Source organism: Pleurodeles waltl, chromosome 11 (assembly GCF_031143425.1).
Source record: "Pleurodeles waltl isolate 20211129_DDA chromosome 11, aPleWal1.hap1.20221129, whole genome shotgun sequence".
NCBI classification, from domain to species: domain Eukaryota; kingdom Metazoa; phylum Chordata; class Amphibia; order Caudata; family Salamandridae; genus Pleurodeles; species Pleurodeles waltl.
The window spans coordinates 285696350-285710654 of record NC_090450.1 but is presented as its reverse complement, the minus strand read 5'-3'; the positions used below and the strand labels follow the sequence as shown (position 1 = coordinate 285710654).

General features: G+C 43.8%; 1 protein-coding gene across 2 annotated transcripts in view; it reads left to right on the top strand.

The window, feature by feature from the left end:
- Window positions 1-14305, top strand: part of DZIP1L (DAZ interacting zinc finger protein 1 like) — a 390767-nt gene that overhangs the window by 109271 nt on the left and 267191 nt on the right. For both annotated transcript variants that reach the window (XM_069213556.1, XM_069213557.1), the window contains exon 3: window positions 469-553. In XM_069213556.1, coding sequence (XP_069069657.1) covers window positions 469-553 — 85 coding nt within the window. The remainder of the gene's footprint in view (window positions 1-468; window positions 554-14305) is intronic.

Below are 14305 nucleotides of genomic sequence, written 5' to 3'. Positions count from 1 at the left end.
AAGGTGGCAACCATGCATGGGGACGTGGTGGGGTTGGGGGGCATTTTAGAAGTGATGGACCCACTAAATAGTGAAATAATGCACAGTTTGTGAATCCGGAAAACTCTTCAAGCTGCATAACTACTTCCACTGGTAAGTAAGCATTTCATTTACACTCTACTGCAAAAGCACTCCTGACCAATAAAAAGTAATGATAAGGAAAAAAACTGCAAAAATCAAACCTTTGGTTTAGTCTTAGTGTATACTGATGTGTCCTTCAGGTCACAACTTTAGCTACTGGTCTGGCCTTTAATGTAAGTGTCTATGGCATTGGCTCATCTCTTGGTCCGATAAACTTTCTGCTTTATTATTGTTATTATTAATTGCAATGTGTGTAGCACACATTAATGTGCTGTTGGTACTGCTGATGATCAGAAGTTGAGTAAATGAGCGCCTGTGTCACACTAGTGTTTTTCACTTCTCATGCAGTGCCAACTCTGTGACAAAGCCTTCATGAACTTTTCCTTCCTCCAAAGCCATGTGGAACGCCGACATACTGAGATCACTGAGGCTGGTAAGTGCATGCACGGTGTTGGTGAGATTTATTCTCTGTTACACCATGTTAAAGCCAAATATGTAATTGTTCAGTTGAGTCTTTGTATGTGGTATGTTTATAAAGACCATCAGCAGTGCCTTATATCTGACAAGATGAGTAGCCTCTTAAGAGATATAATGTACCTCCAAAGCCCGTTTTAGCCTTTATAGACCCATCTATTCCTACTGTCTCATTCACAGATGATTTTCACAACTTTTTGGGACATAGCATATGGAATGCATATTATTCTGGTGTGAACTAGTTTGGAAATAATGGATGATTAATGGAATTCCTCACAAGCATGATCCTGGCTAAAGTCGGGATAGTGGCAAGACAGCCGTTGCTGCATAAAAAGGGTTGCAAGAGCCAGGTAGCTTGATTCTGTACTGCCTAGCTTTCCCAACCAATAGTTCTGGCTTATACCTGAGAGTGTCCCTTCAGTAACTTTAATATGATTAGACTTTCAATAAGTCATCATACATGTTCATGGTCACTCATCCATCCATTCGCCCACTGACATATTCTTGCATTGACACACTTACCCATCCAATAATTAAATATACACACAAACTTAACAACTCAAATTAAATTAACAAAGTAAAAATAGAACAAAGCCTGCCACCTTAAACGTGGAACACATATGCTTCCAATACAAAATAGGATTAAACATAGCAGCAGGAAGATCTCTTGCAATGATACATAATGTATGGTTGATTAGCCGTTTTAACATGACATTCAATTTTAGAAGTAAGGTGGTTACCATCTTACAACAGTAAAGCAATGATAGACTATGGACAGTAGCAATCCAAGGTGATGGCCCTAGTTAAAAACAGTAGCCGCTTGTGGTGCAGCCCACTGCAGATGAAATGAATGGTAAACACACAGTCGGGTAGTTACGTTGGTTGGAACTGAAGGATACTCTAAAAATATCCAAACAAACTAACAAAAAGGAGAATAAAAGAAAGGAGGCTTAAAAAAGGAGAAAATACATGATTAACCCACATGCCCTAGCACTCTTTTTCGAAAAGGTTTGCATTGAAGATCAGGCAAAAAGCCATCACTAAAAGGAAAAAAAAAGAACCAGTGACCAAATTCGGCTGACTCATCATGGGGGGAAGCATAATGTGAATGACACTTGAACAGAACAATGGCAGAAGATGGCTGACTCGAAGTGTATGCATATCTGAGTATATGCATGTATGCATTTTCTTACGAATTGCTTTAATTACAACAGCTTTGGAGACCACCAAAGCTGCCTGGTCCTCCCAGGAGAATCTAGTAAGGATTATCACAATGCAAATATTCTACCACCAGGTTTTGTCATAGGAGGTAACCAGTACCAAAAACCCTTGCCTTCTAGAGTAATCTTTGAGGTTACATGCAATCAAGTGAATGTCAGCACTCTTTAAGACTTGTAATAACAATCCACCCGTAAAGGCCTATTGGCTTTAACACATGCTGTTGACTTGGTCAAAACTATGTCCTTTGACAAAACATTTCCCAGTAGATAAACCAACCTACAGCTTTTAAATTTAACCTGTCACATAACTAAGTGATGCCTACTGTGAAAAGCCTTTGTTTTCCCATCAGGCACACAGTCCTAAAATGACAAATATGCACAATATTATATATATCACAATAAGTAAGCAGGTCTACTGCCTGCGTCATAGCTTTTCATATTAAACCAATCTGGCCTATGGAATCTAACATATTATTTCTCAACGCACCAGTCAGAGACATACCGTTTAAAATTGGTTAAGCAACTCATCTCTGATACACTGACCAGAGGCTTTCCCACAAGGCAACCATCAGACGTAAAGTCATAAAATGAATAATGTGTACAAAGGAATGGTTGGCACAATAATATACATCCCCTCTTATGGGGCCTTACAAGGATTCAACAGTGCAAACCGACTGCCCCATGGTTGCCAGAAGGGCTAACCTACATTAAACCCCATGCCTACTACTATAACCTGTAAAACAAAATACCCTTGTACCTTATTTAACACACAATAATGCCATTCCACCCTTAAAGGTGTATTAGCCTAATCATATTTTATCACAGTAAATAAGTCAGGCCTACTGCCTTCGTTAGAATGTTTCATAACAAATAGATCAGACCTATGGCCTCTGACATAACCTTTCCCCATGAACCAGTATGGTCTATTGCTTTTATCACTGGTTTATCACCATAAGCAACCAAGGTCTACTGTATTGCACAATAGGTTTCCTACAAGGCAGCCATCAGGCATGGAGTCATACAATTACAAATATGTACAAAGTGGCATTAGGCAAAACAAAGTATATATATATATATATATATATATATATATATATATATATATATATATATATAAAATAGCATAAAAGCATTTACACAGTGCTAATCTTCAACCCCCAGTATTTGTCTGAGGAGATAACCATTTAATACCTCTACTTATTACGGTAATCTGTGAGTTTTTTTGATTAAAAAAAATCCCAGTTTGCTGATTTCAATACAGTGTAATAAAAATGTCCCCTTAAGTCATGTTGACTTCACATGTATATCACGTTCAATACGCCAAGCCTATTGTCTTTGTTCTTATGCTTCATAATAAACCAATGGCATCAACCATAATTTTTCCAATAAACCCATTGAGGCTACGGCCTTCATCATTGGGTTATCAGCGCAACCAACTCATGCCTACTGTTTTCAGCATAAGCTTTCTCATGAGGTAGTCATCTAGTCTATGGACATAGAATTACAATCATATGCAAAATTATAGTTGGGACACTTCAAACTCCTCAGCCATACAATACGGTTTGTTACACAACGAAGGCCCACCATACCTGAACAGCCACATACATTTCTATCAAACCTTTCACTTCACATCAGAACCTCCACTTCTCTCTTGAATTTTGCAAGAAGTTGAAGACTTGGCTATTCAAGTAAGTCCATACCCTCCCCAGGGCTAACCTCACACATCTGTGAAGCGCCAGCATATCCTCACAGGTTATAGTGTGCTACACAAGTACATATAACAAAACAATGTACAACTGCCTCCCATTCCCACGAGGACCCAACAAGCATTATCACAGTAGAAATTGCCTATCTCATGGGCTTGCCCGAGAGGTAACCAACACTAAACCCTTTTTTACTACAGTAATCTATGGGATTCCATGTAACAAAATACCTAGCTACAGGCTTTAACACAGGATAATAGCAATTCACCCTTTATGGCCTATTAAATATAGCATATGTTTTTCATAATAAATACATCAGGCGTTCCTGTCTTTGGCATGACCTTTCATCATAAACTAATCAGACTTATGCCATTGGACATATTTTATCCCAGTGAACCAATCCTAGAGCATTTATTGCTGGCTTGGCACCATAACCAATGCAGGGCTACTGTATTACATGTTATATATATGCTTTTCCACAAATCAATTGTCGGACATGCAGTCATACAATTACTATTATGTACAAAATTAGAGATACCTCCCAACCCCACCTGAGAGGACCTAACAAGGATTACCACAGTGCAAATCATCTAGCCCAAGGTTTTTCAGAGTGGATAAGGAACACCAAAATTCTTGCCAAATATGGTAATCTGTGAGAGTTTCTAAAACAACCTACTTCATTACAGACATAGATATAGTGTAAAAACAATCCACCCTTAAATGCCTTTAAAATTTGATTTTCACAATAAATGTCGGACCTTCTGCTTTTGTCATCCCTTTCTATAATAAACTGATCAGGCATATGTCCTTCATTAATATAACCAACTCAGTTCTTCTCTAAAGTGCATACGCTCTATGTCAGAAATAGGGTTTCTGGTGTACTAGGGTAGGCACCCAAGCCAGGCAGAACACTTCACTCTAGTCAGGGCAAGTAAGTTACACACCAAAGAAAACCTGCTTCACCCCCTGTTAGCTTGGTGCAGAGCAGTCAGGCAATGTGTAGAGCGTTTGCGCAACACACGCCAGTGACACAATAAATAAAACACATAAGAGACTCTACACTAGGGTATATAAAAATATACTTTCTATTATATATATATATATATATATATATATATATATATATATATATATATGCAAAAAAAGAGAATAGAGAACTCTGGGTAGTTCCCAAGTTTAGGTGGAGAGCAGCTCTAGTAAGGAGCACCCTGCAACACCAGCGACACTCTAGATTTGCTCACCTCAAATGTCTGTTTATCTAGCAAAGTTTTTAAGAATTGGATCAGCACAGTGCTATCCACGCCGAGCTAGATAGTGACAAAGTCTTTTGCCATTTATACAGCAAAGTCTTTAAGCATAGGTTTGACACAGTGTCAACCTTGCCGAGCTGTAAAATGACATTGGGGATGTTGTGCACATTATGCAATTTCTGTCACAGTACTTGTTATCCTAACATTGCAGATTTCCAGAATGGCATATAACATGTTATTAGGGCATAAAATACACATTAGAATTACAGCAGGACATGGGAATTGCCATCTGTCCCTATAATTGCATGCTTCCTCATAGAACCCCCACCGGGGATGGCTAGGGCATAAATGCACAGCGGATTTATAGTGGTACTCCCGAATCACTACAATAGTGTATGGAGTATATTCTGTTTGCAAATACCCACTAATCGTCAGATACAATGCTAGGGCATGGTGCACCTGTACTCCAAGTAATGTTATATGGTAGTTCACCATCTGGTCTCTTTGCCTGCGCAGCAGGGACCTCCATAGAGCTTCTGCCCCACAATACTCTCAGGGGATCCGCAAGGTTTGGCGGGGAGTCCTCTCTGGGTCTCCTCACATGCAAGGTCATCAAAAGGCAGCTGCCCGGGAGCACATGATGCAGCTTCTAAGGACACAGAGCGGCTTTCCGATTACTCCCCCCTCACTGGGCTGCATTCCTCTGGGCTCCAAAGGAGAAGCAAAGAAAAAGAACAAGACTGGCCACTAAGAGCGGGGCAGCCGTACAATTCCCCTGGGGCCCTGCTCATCAATGCGCTCTGGCTGGGGACAGACCCGGCCTCGGGGTAGTCTCCACCAACGAGGAAGTACTGTTGCGCAGTATGGAGAGTGAACAATGCAGGCAGGTGGGTCTCGGCCACAGGGCCCAAGTAGCTGGGGTTCCAGCTCTTTCTTGGTAGACACACACGAGGCTGCTCCAGGGGCGGGGCCTCAGGGTCAGTCCTTTTGCCTGGCCCGCCGCCAGCAACGTGTTGAAAAGGGGGACCGCCGCTGCAACGCTACAGGTGCCACTGGTGGCGATGATCGAATGCTCAGACTGGGATTCCTGCACCAGGTTGGTGGAGGGAAGTTAGCAGTCCAGTCAGCACTCCTCATGCGCTGAAGCTCAGTTGGCGCTTGTGTAGAATAAAGCGCTCACCACACGCAGGCGGAAATCAAAGGCTATCAAAAGTCAGCAAAGCAGTCCACATGCACTAAAAGCTAATTTAGCACCCCCCACGTGCCAAGGAGAACACAGAGCACTCATGCGCTGCCAGGTGATGAAGCCCTGAGAAGGCCGGTCTTGGGGTCCCACGGCCAAGTCTGGGTATCCAACAGTCCCAGAAGAACACTTGGGGTGGACAGGACGCAGATTGAAGCTAACAGACAGACCAGCACAATAAAACAGCTTTTCCCACTGGTGATCATCTCCTGGCAGCGCAAAGTGTCTCAATAGAAACGAGTCAAGGATTAGCTGACAACAGGGCACCAAACAGGAAAGCAATCCAATGAGTCTTTTAGGCCATCGAGCCAGCAGTAGGGCAACAACAGAAGAGCAGTCCAGATGATTCCTTTGTGCAACGCAGCAGACCTTCTGAGAGGTTCATTCCGAATTCCAAAAGTGCTTTAAAATCATGAGGTTAGAGCCCCTGTACGGATAGTTGTCTTTGTTTAATGGGTGACTTCAAAGAAACCCTTTCAAGTGTAACACAGCCCCTTTCAACTCAGCCCTGGCTCCAGACATCAGTAGGGGATAAATCAGCCCTTTGTGCGAGGGCAGAACACAGCCTAAAGGCATGTAAGTATGCACCGCCCGCTCTCCACCAGCCCATGAAGACCATCAGTATGCAGATGGATGCAGATGCCTCTCCTGTCACACCCAGATCCCTCCTGTGTTGTGGCTGTCTGGAAAGTATGCACAACGTTTTGGTCTCACTCTTGCCTAGATGTGGCTTGTAGTCAGGGTGCAGAACACTATAGTTTCAAGCACAGAGAAATGCCCACTTACTAAAAGTGCTATTTCTAAAATAGTAATGTAAAATCAAATACACCAGTAAGCAGGATTTTCCACTACCTTTTCCAAATGTACAAAACATGTCAACGCTACTCCTTTCAGATCAGAAATTACCACTCAAAAATATATATGGGAATTCCCAATCCTAATCTTTGAGAGGAGAATCCCTCACAGTAGTGACAAATGAAATAGGCTGTTTATCACTACCAAGGCATGCAAAACATAAAAGTACATGTTCTACCTTTTACGTACACAGCACCCTGCCCACAGGGCTACCATAGGCCTACTTTAAGGGTGACATAGGTTCAGTAAAAGGGAGTTTAGGCCCTGGCGCAAGTAGTTTAGAACACCAAGTCAATGTGGCAGTAAACTGCGCATGCAGGAGCTGAGACTGGTTTGAAAGGCTACTTCTGTGGGTGGGGCAATCTGCGCTGCAGGCCCACTAGTAGCATTTAATTTACAGGCCGTGGGTATATGGGATACTGTTTTACAAGGTACTTACACATAAATTAAATGTGCTATACAGGTGTAAGTTAATCATACCAGATTTTAGGGGGGAGACCACATGCACTTTACCACTGATTAGCAGAATGGAAAAATGGAATGTCGAAGCTTAGATAGTAACATGACGCATCAACACCTTATGAAGAGCTATTTTAAAAGGATTGCATCACTAAATTTTACAAAGAAATGTAATATCTCCTGAAAGCAAGTTGCAAATCCGCAGAGGCCACCTGCACAGATACCAATTGCCTCCAAGCACTGTAAATGTGACTCGAACCTAGCCATGCCATGCCTGTGTATGCAGCACACATTGTTGTCCTTAACATAAAGCCCATACTGCTGCACATGCAAGGCAGCATAAATTAGAGATGCGGCAGGAGTAGGAGGAAAACCCACAGCACGACTACTGCACATTGACATGCCATATAGCTCTGACATGGACACTGTCAAGTCCTACCTGTCTTCAAATAGGAAGACCAAGATCGTAACATCGGGGCAGAAATCCACTATCACTTGCAGTGCTATCTATTCTATTGCCTTGGCACACAGGATCTCTCAACCATCCTTTCCCAAGTTCTGCAGCAGGTTGTGGATTCCCTTTTGAGACAAGTATAGTGTCAGATTACTTCTCACAGACACCAGCAAGCTGTCATTAATATCAAAGCTTGTTTTTTTCACCATTGCCAACTTCAGAAATATTGTTGATGCCATGGTTTGTAAACCCATCCAGTCGCTGCCACCCAAGATGAAGGAAGAGGTGTACAGAAATCAGAAATTGATGTACTCCATAAATGTGTACATTTGCAGTGTCTCTCAAAACATTTGTATTTTCAGGTGCCCAGTTTTCTGGGTCTGCACATGACTCGGGCCTGATTTAGATATTGATGAATGGGTTACTCTGTTAGAATGGTGATGGATATCCCGTCTGCCGAATTCTAAATCCCACAGGAAATAATGGGATTTAGATTTCTGTGGGCGGCAAACTGGCACCGTTGTGACGGAGTAACCTGTCTGCCAGTATCTAAATCAGGACCTCAGTTGTCCTCCTTACCTCAGGTTCTCACACATCAAGCAGTCAAACAGTCATCAGAGGACATGACTCTATGGCATTTAAGTGAAATGTCACCCAAAAATGTTACCCCACAAATCTCAAGACATCAAGCAACATGTGATAAAGGCACATGATCACCCTAAATACAAAATGGCTGAACAACTGATGTCAAACGTGTGTCTCTGTCAGAACCTACATCCCATAGCTACTTTTCACCAACACACATTATTGTCTGCTCATAAGTTACAATGATATGTATCCATAGGAACATCATATTTTTTCACGCTCACTAATGACTTAGGTTACCCCATTTGTCACTCGGTGTTGAAGTCCTAGCCAAGATCCATCAACAACACAGGATGAAAGATTCAACAAAGTGCCCTTAGAAACCAGGAACACTACCAAGTGTGATGTAAGCCTTTTGAGATCAAGGTTCCATTGTTTGCATGTCAATGTTTGTTGCAATGGAGAAAGGTTCTCATATTATCTGGAAATCAGGAACCTCTGCCTCAAATTCAGCATAGCAAGCTGTAGCTTCTTGACCTATACCTCAGATACTCATGGCGATCATAAGTGTATGCTATAGGTACTTTTGTAACAGATGGAGATTCATGGCTCTGTGGTCTAGAATGATCACTAGATGTGTGATTACTGTCAGCTCAAAATCTATAGAGGACCGCACTGGTGACAGTGATACTATTTATGGTGGGAGGGCAGGGCTTCTTTACATGTTCATGCCATGGAGAGCTGTCTGCTGAACTATTCCACCTTTTTCAAATTAGTCTGCCAGTCCCATTCAGTCTGGTCCTGTTCTGTTCCATGTGGGATGTGGTTGCTGCATGGGTGCTCCATTGGCTTGTGTAAAGGATGTTTGTATAGAGATTGTATACCGCAGATGGTCATAGGTACACTGAAATCCATTTTGTATTTTCTACAGTAAAGGGTACCTTGAACAGGTGGTGGGAGTCCCTTGAGCACATGTGAATTGCTTATCTTCCCCCACATCATCGAGGGATCCTCTGTAGTGGGATTGACTATTAAGGGTTGAAGTGAGGAGACAGGGCCTTTTGAAGTGAGGAAGTTTATTTCTATTCTTTCGTGGCTCACTGTTCTCTGGAGGAGGGAGCTAGCTTCACAGACTAACAGCTAGTTAAGCGAGACAGCTTACTTTCCCTTTGTGCCCTTATTTGGGTCCCTTCTTCCTGGAGACTCTCATTACCACCACATCTTCCTATCCTACTCAGACCTTCTGGCAAATACCATAGTTGGGCGAGGCTGAGTGGAACAATCAAAAAGTGCAGAATGCACAGATCCAGAATTTGAACTGAACCATTGGAATACACAACACCTTTAACTTCCAGCCTATGTACTAAGACTACTCTGCCAGGAATCTAGGGTTTCCACACCAGTGGCAGCAGAGAAACTTTGGTACAGCATTAGGGTATCTACCACCAACTCCACTTGCTCAGTCTAGGACCAGAAACTTGCTCAAAAGAAGGTGGCATCAAGGAACAGAAGAAGGAAGAGACAAAGATGCCCCTTCCTGCATCAGGAACTGATATACACTGATTTTAGTCAAAGCAAGATGGTGGCCATGTGAGGGCGGCTGTTGCTCGCCTCCTGCTCGCTCAGCCTTCCAGCGGTTTAATCGCCTTGCAAAGTCTCCCGCTCCTGATGGGATGAGATGAGACTGGCTCGGATTTGCTTTCCACTGCAGACATCGTCCGTGAAGCTCGTCCACGCACTGGAGGCTTTCTTGACAACCTTCAGTACTTGGGATGCCTGGAGGGGTTGCAGATTGTTAATCCCCCTCTACATGACTGTATGGCCTGATACCCATGTAATTGTGATGGCGCCGATTAAACTAGTACACTGGTCGAAGGGCCATGGTAGGATCACTGCTCGCTCCGGGTCACGATCGGAAAATGGAGCGAGGAAGTCGGAGTCCACCATCAACACGAAAAAATCAGGTCAAAGAATTACATCTGTTGCCAAGAGGTCAGTTGAAGTAACGGAAGTGCTGGGTTCTGGACCATGGACTTAGCTATTAAGAGACATACAGGCCAGGGGGCTTGTGGCACATAGTGAGATTCTGAATAAGGATCATGAATTTTTGACTGCATCAGTGCCGGCACCCGCAGGTTTTAATCATTCATGCCCCCCTTGTAGGTGGTGCCCAGGAGGGTTTATATCGCCTTTTTCTTTGCCCCCTCTCCCAGATCAACCTGCTTCAGGCTCAGCACAGCAGAAGACCCATGCAGCGGAAGGGTTGTCCATGCCTCCCCCCTCTTAAGTGAACAGTTTACGAGTTTAGCAGACTCCCGGATTAATGACTGCAGCTGCTGCCGCAGTCAGTTCAGGATGGAAGGGGTTAGGGGGCATAGGGGAGCTACAGGGCACCCAGTTGTTTGCTTCCGTGGTCGCAGTTCTGAATGTCTTTGAGGGGGAACAACTCTCTAAGGCAATCAGGTGTTCAGGAGGGCGTACCTTGCATCTTTGGCTTAATTGAACTACCTAAGATATGCGCCATTTCAAATTCTACCTAATGTGTGTGCCATTTCGAATTCTGATTACTTATATCCTTCTGGAGCACCGTATCTGATTTTGATGGTTTTGATGGAGCGTACGGCTGCAACCTCCCTCCCCACTTGGGAGCAGAGAGGGGTAAGGTTGAGGACTGGTGTGTTCGTGGGTGGGGGGGCGGGGGTACTTGGGACGTTTTGATAAATTCTGTACCAGTTTAAGAATTAGGATTGTATTCACTCTTTGGCTTCTGGTATTTGGTCTTGATAGCAGTGTGACCATACTCTATACTCATGGCGTCAATAGATAGGATACGTCCAGGCTCCATGAATGTTTGTGACCTCATTAATAGGAATAAACGGTCTAGTTTATGTGAATATAAAACTGGCTCTATTCCCCCAACCTTTGGTGCTTTGCAGTAACTTTAATATTCATTTATGTGTGCAGGCAGACTGGCTCGGAATGGATCACCATTATTGTGGAAGAAAGCCAGGTGTCAGTTCCGGCTTTTGGGCGGTCACCGGGCGCTGACCTCATAGGGGCGCTGTGTTTAGTAATAACTTCCGAAATTTGTGATTTAACCACTTCGCTGCCAGGCCTTTTCCCCCTCCTGTGCCAGGCCTTTTTTTGCCTATTTGGGGCAGTTCGCGCTTAGGCCCTCATAACTTTTTGTCCACATAAGCTAACCAAGCCAAATTTGCGTCCTTTTTTTTCCAACATCCTAGCGATTCTAAAGGTACCCAGACTTTGTGGGTTCCCCTGAAGGAGGCCAAGAAATTGGCCAAAATACAGTGAAAATTTCGTTTTTTTCAAAAAAATTGGAAAAAGGGGCTGCAGAAGAAGGCTTGTGGTTTTTCCCCTGAAAATGGCATCAACAAAGGGTTTGCGGTGCTAAACTCAGCAGCTTCCCAGCTTTCAGGAACAGGCAGACTTGAATCCGAAAACCCAATTTTTCAACAAAATTTTGGCATTTTACTGGGGCATACCCCATTTGTGCAATTTTTTGTGCTTTCAGCCTCCTTCCAGTCAGTGACCGGAATGGTCATGAAACCAATGCTGGATCCCAGAAACCTAAACATTTCTGAAAAGTAGACAAAATTCTTAATTCAGCAAGGGGTCATTTGTGTAGATCCTACAAGGGTTTCCTACAGAAAATAACAGCTGAAAAAGAAAAATATTGAAATTGAGGTGAAAAAAAACATCAATTTTTCTCTACTTTTTACTCTGTAACTTTTCCCTGCAATGTCAGATTATCGAAAGCAATATACCGTTACGTCTGCTGGACTCCTCTGGTTGCGGGGATATATAGGGTTTGTAGGTTCATCAAGAACCCGAGGAACCCAGAGCCAATAAATGAGCTGCACCCTGCAGTGCGTTTTCATTCTATACCGGGTATACAGTAATTCATTTGCTGAAATATAAGGAGTAAAAAATAGCTATCAAGAAAACCTTTGCATTTCCAAAAAGGGCACAAGATAAGGTGTTGAGGAGCAGTGGTTATTTGCACATCTCTGAATTCCGGGGTGACTATAGTAGCACGTGAATTACATGGAATTTCTCAAATAGATGTCTTTTTTACACACACCCCTATATTTGGAAGGAATAAATGTAGAGAAAGACAAGGGGCAATAACACTTGTTTTGCTATTCTATGTTCCCCCAAGTCTCCCGATAAAAATGATACCTCACTTGTTTGGGTAGGCCTAGCGCCCGCGACAGGATATGCCCCAAAACACAACGTGGACACATCACAGAAAACAGAGCTGTTTTTAGCAAAGTGACTACCTGTAGATTTTGGCCTCTAGCTCAGCCGGCACCTAGGGAAACCTACCAAACCTGTGCCTTTCTGAAAACTAGAGACCTAGGGGAATCCAAGGAGGGGTGACTTGTGTGGCTCGGACCAGGTTCTGTTACCCAGAATCCTTTGCAAACCTCAAAATTTGGCTAAAAAAACACATGTTCCTCACATTTCTGTGGCAGAAAGTTCTGGAATCTGAGAGGAGCGACAAATTTCCTTCCACCCAGCATTCCCCCACGTCTCCCGATAAAAATGATACCTCACTTGTGTGGGTAGGCCTAGCGCCCGCGACAGGATATGCCCCAAAACACAACCTGGACACATCACAAAAAACAGAGCTGTTTTTAGCAAAGTGACTACCTATAGATTTTGGCCTCTAGCTCAGCCGCCACCTAGGGAAACCTACCAAACCTGTGCATTTCTGAAAACTAGAGACCTAGGGGAATCCAAGGAGGGGTGACTTGTGTGGCTCGGACCAGGTTCGGTTACCCAGAATCCTTAGCAAACCTCAAAATTTGGCAAAAAAAACACATGTTCCTCACATTTCTGTGGCAGAAAGTTCTGGAATCTGAGAGGAGCCACAAATTTCCTTCCACCTAGCGTTCCCCCACGTCTCCCGATAAAAATGATACCTCACTTGTGTGGGTAGGCCTAGCGCCCGCGACAGGATGTGCCCCAAAACACAACGTGGACATATCACAGAAAACAGAGCTGTTTTTAGCAAAGTGACTACCTGTAGATTTTGGCCTCTAGCTCAGCCGCCACCTAGGGAAACCTACCAAACCTGTGCATTTCTGAAAACTAGAGACCTAGGGGGATCCAAGGAGGGGTGACTTGCGGGGCTCGGACCAGGTTCTGTTACCCAGAATCCTTTGCAAACCTCAAAATTTGGCTAAAAAAACACATGTTCCTCACATTTCTGTGGCAGAAAGTTCTGGAATCTGAGAGGAGCCACAAATTTCCTTCCACCCAGCGTTCCCCCACGTCTCCCGATAAAAATGATACCTCACTTGTGTGGGTAGGCCTAGCGCCCGCGACAGGATATGCCCCAAAACACAACGTGGACATATCACAGAAAACAGAGCTGTTTTTAGCAAAGTGACTACCTGTAGATTTTGGCCTCTAGCTCAGCCGCCACCTAGGGAAACCTACCAAACCTGTGCATTTCTGAAAACTAGAGACCTAGGGGGATCCAAGGAGGGGTGACTTGCGGGGCTCGGACCAGGTTCTGTTACCCAGAATCCTTTGCAAACCTCAAAATTTGGCTAAAAAAACACATGTTCCTCACATTTCTGTGGCAGAAAGTTCTGGAATCTGAGAGGAGCCACAAATTTCCTTCCACCCAGCGTTCCCCCACGTCTCCCGATAAAAATGATACCTCACTTGTGTGGGTAGGCCTAGCGCCCGCGACAGGATATGCCCCAAAACACAACGTGGACATATCACAGAAAACAGAGCTGTTTTTAGAAAAGTGACTACCTGTAGATTTTGGCCTCTAGCTCAGCCGCCACCTAGGGAAACCTACCAAACCTGTGCATTTCTGAAAACTAGAGACCTAGGGGGATCCAAGGAGGGGTGACTTGCGGGGCTCGGACCAGGTTCTGTTACCCAGAATCCTTTGCAAACCT